We start from the raw sequence: 7,591 nt of genomic DNA, 5'->3' as shown, positions 1-7,591 counted from the left end.
GGGGGGTGGTCAGCTTGGGGCTCCAGGCGGCGGTGTCAGGCAGAGGAGGGGCTGGCTGGACACAAGAGTGCTGAAACTGCTGAGCTGTGTGCTGCCACCCCTTGGTTGCTCTGCTTTGGCTCAAAGCATTGCTTTCCCAGTCACTATCCACACATGCATTTCAGTATAATAAATGACTCCACCATAGGACAGTACTGTTGCTGACAGTACTATCTTACAGTGGCATTAGTAAATTTACAGGGTGTGTCTACACATGTGCTTAAACAAGTAGTAAATGACTGTGGTAACTGGCATTACTGTGCAGTCCTGTTGCCGCACAGTTATTTTTAGATGCTACAGTGCAGTAGCAATGAGCTACTGAGCACTAGCTTTTAACTACTGTGTAGTAGCATTGCTGTCATGGTTCATGCCTGGCAATACCGCAGTAAATTGCACATGTAGATGCCCCCACTGAAACGTGAATGATGTGTGACCCTGGAGGCTGGGAAGGCATGGTGACCGGCAAGGACATGGCAGTGGGGAGCTCTCACAGGCAGCGGCGGAGGGGTTGGTAAGCTCAGACCACTGCCAGCAGCATCAGTGGCACTTCTCCCAGGGAGTGCACCACCAATCTTAGTGGGTGCACATGCACCCCCTATGTGTCGCCAATGCACTGAAAGCAAACATCCAAAACTCTCCTTGGAAAAGGCTTTCTAACTTAAATGGCTTTCAGTTGTATTGTCACTATATCAGTGATTCTTAACTAGGGCGTTGCATCACCCTGGGGTTCTGTGAGATCCTTTTACAGGTGCAGCCACGTGGGGCTTAATATTATCATTTTTAAGTAAGCAAATACCTCCATATACCTCATAAAGTAAAACCAGAGATTTCAAATAAGATTCCATAGTGTCTTGAAGAAACCATCCTGGCCTGCTGTGCTCTTTCTGAGTTCTTTGCAATGGAGAAAATTGCTCTATTATGTTTCTGTAGTCAAGAAAATTAGTGAAAGGTAAGAGCTGGCATTCTGAGGGGGGCCTTGAGTCTAAAAAGGTTCAGAACTACTGCACTCTACCTTCTTTCTTCTTTGAAACTTTCAAGATTTGTCTCTGCTCTAATGTCTACAAAAAAAAAAAAAATCAACCCTGATAATTTGAGAGGCAGATTGTATTTTGTTCTTTCTGGTAAGACATATAGCTCTATATAGCTGCTTGAATTGTCTTTTCCTAGGGCCAGATTCTGATATCCTTGTACAGGTTGGATTGCAGCTTACCTGAGAGGTATTTCCACAGAAATTAACAGGACTGAGTTTGGTGCAAATTGCCTCTAACTGTGAATATAAATACCAAAAATCTGTCCCTTACTTAATATGTCAGCATTTGGGGAAAGACAAGAGGTGAGACCCTGTGCTACATCTCTCCTCTCCAAGAGGTGCAACACAGAACTTGCAGAGGGAGGAAGTGCTGAGGTGGCTTTAAAACACTGCAGAACAGCTGTTAGACAGGTGGTATAAGTTAGCCTTGGGGTTTGCTTAGTTACGTAACCAAGTTTATAGAGCTGGGGTCACTTAGCTTCATGTCCTTCCTCACTTTGTGACAGGACTTGCTAGGTCTTGCAAGTCATCTACAAATCACTCAAAGTATCTGTGCTAGTAAATCCTCTCATGGCCAGGTACAGAGGTTTCAAAGCCCTTTTATATGACATTAAGGAACTAGGGAAGGAGTACAGTTCTTGCTTGCAGTTATTTTGCATGTGTATACAGTGCATAGCATAATGGGACTTCAATCCTAATTGGAGCCTGTGCCTGCTACTATAATATAAATACTAATTTGGAATAATGCTTAATACTAGAAAATGTATTGCAGCACTAGCAAGGGTCTGACTTAACAAAATATACCAATCTAAAGGAACAGGAATGTTCAAAGTGAAAGGATCTCAGACAATCCTTAACCTATATCATTGCACTGAAGAACAGAGCACTTGCTGTGAACGTGAAATCACTGTTTGCCATCAGAACAGCTACATCTTTACTTAACCTTTCAGTAACACTTTTCAGAACTTTTTCAGAAATCCCATTTCAGCATAACGGTACTTAGAGATGTCTGCTCCTTAAGCATGTTTGTCCAATTCTATTCAGAAGAAGGACTACACTAAACCTGATGGCTAATACAGACAGGAATGGCAATATTGTTTCTTTTATTCTTCTTGAGTCCGTACTACTTTTCAAAAAGAACAAAAAAAACACAAAGCAAAGTGTTCTATTGCCTGAGATTAGATTGTTGTAATGGTCCCTTCTGGCTTTAAAAAGCATGCAAAGATCATCTTTCCCATCCCTGCTACTTATGGGAGAGCATCTCTGAAATGTAGATGATCAGAGACACGCAGGTCCAGGCACTAATTATTGTGCTGTAATTAAGATGTATGTATGGGTCTGTGGGAATGAGGACAGTGGACATTTTTTAATTGAGAGAGGCACACTACCTAGTGGACTTGATCCTTTCTGGGCTCTGCTATGGTTCTGCTGATTTTTTGGGGTTAATCACGTCACCAGCCTGGTCTTTGTTTTTCATCTGAAAAACAGACCTATTTTTGTGTAGTGCTTTGAGATCTAGTGATGAAAAGTGTTAAGAAAGAGCTAAGGTAGGGGTCTTCCTCAGGGTTTTACAGGTGAGCAGTGTTTATAGTATCTTGTAGTAACAATTATGACAGAAAGAAGGCTTGTCTTTTTAAGTTACAGATTTTTTTTCAGTAATTGTTGTAGATTCTCATGCTTTGTTTTTCCCTTTGCTGTCAATTTAGGTGTGTATTGTGCAGAAGAGAGACACCAAGAAAATGTATGCCATGAAATATATGAATAAGCAGAAGTGCATTGAGAGAGATGAAGTCCGAAATGTTTTTCGGGAGCTACAGATCATGCAAGGCCTTGAGCATCCCTTCCTAGTCAACCTATGGTAAGTGAACCTTCTTTACAAATCTCTCATGTGCCTACTGTGACTTAGAAACATCAAGTGCATTCTTGATAGTTCTTCTTTTAAAAATGAGGTCCTTTGTTTTTTCTGCTACTTTTATTTTCACAAATATTTTAAGGATGACCTTTCACATTGCAATATTTAAACATAACAGTTTGCTTTTTTCACTTTATAGTTTGGTTTCTCTCTAATTTATTCCTGTAGCTGTGCAAATATACAGGTCTTTCCAGGGCTACCAGTTTCTTTAAGCCCAGTTTGGCTAAGAGATTGATAATAAGTTTACTGAAATCATAATACATATCTTTATGAAAGAATAGAAATGTTCAGAGCAAGGACATACCTGTCAATGCAGATAAAACTAAAGAATGAAGTAACTCACTATCAAAGAGTTAACTAGATGGAAAGTCTAGATAAGTTCAGCTACAGTTCTGTTTGGAAAAAAAAGAATGTGTTCTTCATTCATTCCCTATTCCCATTCTCATCAATGCTGGCTGGAATACTTCCTGAAGCTGCTCCGCTAATGTTTTAAGGACCATTTTCTTGGAAGTGAAATGATCGCTTTATCCTCTGGTTCACTGCAATTGAATGTAAATTATGTGACTTCAATGAATTACCCAGGGATAGCTCAGTTATTCTGGTTGTTTAATTCATAAAAAGCAGAGAAAAAGGGAAATTGTAGACCTGCTTTGCAATAATGAAGGTGAGGATATGTACCAGGAGCTGAAGTATTCTGGAAATAAGAAGAATAACAGATATTTGTCAAGAGCTGGAGGATGAAAAGTTCAAAAAGAGATGGCTACACTCTAGTGATTATTCTGGCCACTTCAAACTTACGATATTATGGAGATATTTTGATGTTTGACTTTTCCCTCTTTCTAAATGAGATACCCTCTATCATTCCACAAAATGCTCTTCTATTTTGGGAATGGTATGAGGGGTAATGGTATTAAAAATATCTCCATCTCTCAGTAACTGCATCCTAGCCTTGCTAGGATATCTGGCTGCCTCCAGCCACACACATGGATATCAGAGACTATATACAGGTGTTACATTTAGATGAGACTAACCAGGGTTAGGTCGATCTAAATGCCCAGCTGTTGAGATATTCAAGGGAGTTAAATCACTGGACAAAAAATGGTGGGCCTGATCTAAGTTAGTTCATCTGATCTCTTAAATACCTCTATGTGTTGAGAACAGAGCTTGGGACTGGAAAAACCCAGCCACTTGTCCCAGTTCTGGGGCTATGCCTTCCTACCCCAGCTCCCCTCATCCCTGATCAGACAATTTTTATCTCCCTGAATGCCCCACTCCTGGACAGACAACCCCCCGCCCCCAAACCTGTTAGCCCTTCCTAATACTGCCAACACATTAGCCCCCACCCCCAAATTCTGCCTGTCCCTCCTCACACCCCAAGATACTTACTCCAGCTTCCCCAGGTAGCTCCCAGGATGGATGAATGGCTGTACATGCCTCTTCTGGTCTATGTTCACTTGGCTTAAAGAAAGCTCCACAAACATAGACTGAGCGCAGTGAACACCTGCCTACCTGTGTGCACCCAAAATGTTTCTCAAAATTCAGGGAATGGGATACACATTTTCTTATTTCTGATGTAAAAATGACCTAGACCAGCTGATATAGAGAAGTCAATTCTTTGTAGCTGTCCAATTATAAATATCTAATAGGCTGGTAATCTGCAAATCTCCTCATTATGAACAACCTTGGAATTGTTTTATGAGTTAACTATCTTTGCAGAGAAACCAGGGATTGAACCTACCCTCTACTGCCTCTCATTTCATTCACTCTGTGTCTGTGCAGGTGACTAGCGTAGAGATGTCTGCTTTGTCAGTTTGGTATTTTTCATGAGCACTAGAAGCCAAATTGTCTTCTGACATAAATGGACCTAGCATCATATACCAGCAGAGCGGTTTACCCCAAACTCGCATTTAAATAAGATTCAACACTATATGTTAACCTTGGGTGATCTCTATTTAGCACAAACCCTTTTCTTAACTGTATGATCTGTAAGAAACTTTTACAATATTAGTATTATATCACTACAAAAGATCAAACTTTTGGTGAAAAATGAATTGAATTACAGGTTTTGATCACACAACATGAGCATGAATTATCACTGAATTGTAGTGCCCCAGTCAAATGCCTTTTCTTTTTTCTGTGAGACAGATCAAAAGTAGAACAGGTGATATCCTAGAATGTGTTCTTTTTTTGTGACATTTTTGGTTGTAAAAAATTGATCTGTTCTGTGACACTCCTAAGACCAGGGCCAGCCCATCCTATCCCATGGAACTTGTGGCTGCAGGGGGCCCCGCAGCGAAGGGGCCATGCCCCACTTGCCCCCCACCGCCTGTGCCATGTATAAAGGGCTTGATGCAGGCAAGGAGCCCCTTCCTGTCTGAGTTGGGGAGGAGTTCCTGGCTCCACTCCAGCCCTGGCCCCAGGGAGGGAACCCAGGTGTCCCCAGCACATGCTGCCCCCACCTTGCGCCCCCCACAGTGCAGCCCACATGTGCACATCCCAGCCCTGACTATGTTATTTCAGTGAGTTTATACCGCAATTAACTGCAATTTTGATTTTTTTGATGGATCAAGAGGCCGCAAAACTATATCTTGCAGGGACCCCCCCAAAATTGTGGGCCAGCCCTACCTAAGACTATAATTCCATGATGAGGATTTGGATGTTGTGTGTGTACATGTTATCCTAACAGCAGTGCAGAAATGAAATACTATAAAATAAGCAAAACATTCAAGGCCAGAAGACCAAAAAAAGTCAAGAAAAGTCTGAAAGGACCTGCATATTAATAAGATTTTTAAAACCATTTAAATGTGGTAATAATTATAACCTAGCTCTACATGCTTATATGATTCTCATTACTGTATCATACAAGCATCTCAATCCCTAATGTTTTCATCCTCACAACCCTCTGCAAAGTAGGGCCTATTTTTTCCTTTTTCTATATGGGTATCTAAGGCTCCAACTCAAAACTGAGACTTGGATAAGGTCACAGTTATAGCTAGTCAGATTTTTTCTGATGTAACAGTTTTGTTAAAAAATGCTGCTGAACCTGAAAATCTTTGTCTAAGTTCTTATCGAACCCTGCCTACATGTTAGTATGGGATGTTAGTAGGCTGCTTCGAATATTTGTGCTCCCAGTGACATCTCTAGAGCAGCACCATCAAGCAGATACCAGGATCTGTAGCTCTATGGCAACCAGCCAGGACAGGACTTCCAGGCTCCCTGGCACGATGCTAGGAGTCTAAAGGTCCCCTGAATGCTGGCTCAGGAATATCAGTTTCACTAAACCATTGCAGAGTCCCTGGGAGATGTTGCTTCATTCCCTAAAAAGTCTTTTTTTTTCCCTCAGTGTTTCAGCCTGTGAGAAGTTTCAATATGAGACCAAAATCAAACTTTAAAAAGTCCTAGAATACTCACATATCAGAAATCCCTCATTTCAGCCAGCTCTACATACAGAAAGTCCATTGCAGAACAGCTTCTTAAACCTAAGTCACCCAAAAAACTAGATTAGTACTTGAGCTCATGCTTTCCTAAACCAAGTCTAATTGGCTTTTTTCATAACTTGCGTATCTCTTGAGTTTCTAAAATTGCTGACTTGTGGTTCGGTTTACACTTTCAATTTTTGTACAATAGAGTTATGTCTGAAACTCAGATATTCCCATCCTTAATTTCAATTCCTGACTTTTTGCTTTTGAATTACAATGGCACAGTTAAAAAAAATACATTCATATCTCTTATAAAAATATGCTGCTGTTTTTTCCAGACTAAACAGTGTTTAGAGATAAAAGCTTCTATTACATCATGATTTTTTAAAATCATTTTGTGCACATTTTGTTTGTTTGTTTAATACAATACAAAATGGAACACTGCAAATCTGAAAGAATACTGTTAAATAATTTTCAGATTCAAGCAGTTATATCTTAAAATAACATTTTCATTGATTCCTTTTGAAAAGAGCAACATTTCAATATATTTTATTGTAGTTTAGTTGCAATAATAATTTGCATTAAATAAGCCTTGCATTAAATGTGTGGCTGAGTAGCAAGCATACATTCAGTTCTAGGAAATTCCTTTTCACGAGGTCAATTTTCATTGTACTAATGTGCAAAAGAAGCAGAAAAGGATAACAATTCTTGAATTGTAACTATTGTATTGTTTAGATTTCTTGTTTAAATTGTGATTGTTTCTGGTAAGTTTTGCTTATTTTATTATTTTTCGTGTTGCTGTTTGTGTGCCTGGAGGCTGTTAGAGGATCATTTTATAAATGAGAATATGACATTTAAAAGAGTGCATCATCTCCTGGTATATATGCCATGAGATGACCTAGGGTTATGTTCCTTCTGGATAGGCCATTCTGGAATAGTTTGCCTTCCAAGTTCTGTTATTATAGTATGAGAGCTTCTGAAGGTGATGTTAAAATGAATTAGATATTTTAGGAGTGTGTTTTATGACATTGGCTAGAAATAGACTGTGTTTCTAGGAATGTCCAGATAAGAGGCTCTATGAAACATTCATTTTCAAAGCTCTGCAGAAGCCCAGCGCTATGGGCCTAACATGGTTAAGTCATGCCAGTTTCTGTAGCTGAAGGCACAGGAGGGAGCTGTGTGGGTAGTATC

The 7,591-nt window shown here is 40.0% G+C and overlaps 1 protein-coding gene across 3 annotated transcripts in view; it reads left to right on the top strand.

The window, feature by feature from the left end:
* STK32B (serine/threonine kinase 32B) overlaps positions 1-7,591 on the top strand; it is a 411,458-nt gene that overhangs the window by 89,444 nt on the left and 314,423 nt on the right. For all 3 annotated transcript variants that reach the window (XM_019526562.1, XM_019526564.1, XM_019526563.1), the window contains exon 3: positions 2,776-2,927. In XM_019526562.1, the coding sequence (XP_019382107.1) occupies positions 2,776-2,927 (152 nt within the window). The remainder of the gene's footprint in view (positions 1-2,775; positions 2,928-7,591) is intronic.

Source organism: Gavialis gangeticus, unplaced genomic scaffold (genome assembly GCF_001723915.1).
Source record: "Gavialis gangeticus isolate Ggan-Ray unplaced genomic scaffold, GavGan_comp1, whole genome shotgun sequence".
Lineage (NCBI taxonomy): Eukaryota > Metazoa > Chordata > Crocodylia > Gavialidae > Gavialis > Gavialis gangeticus.
Note: the sequence above shows the minus strand (reverse complement) of the source record. Positions and strands in the feature narration are given on the sequence as shown.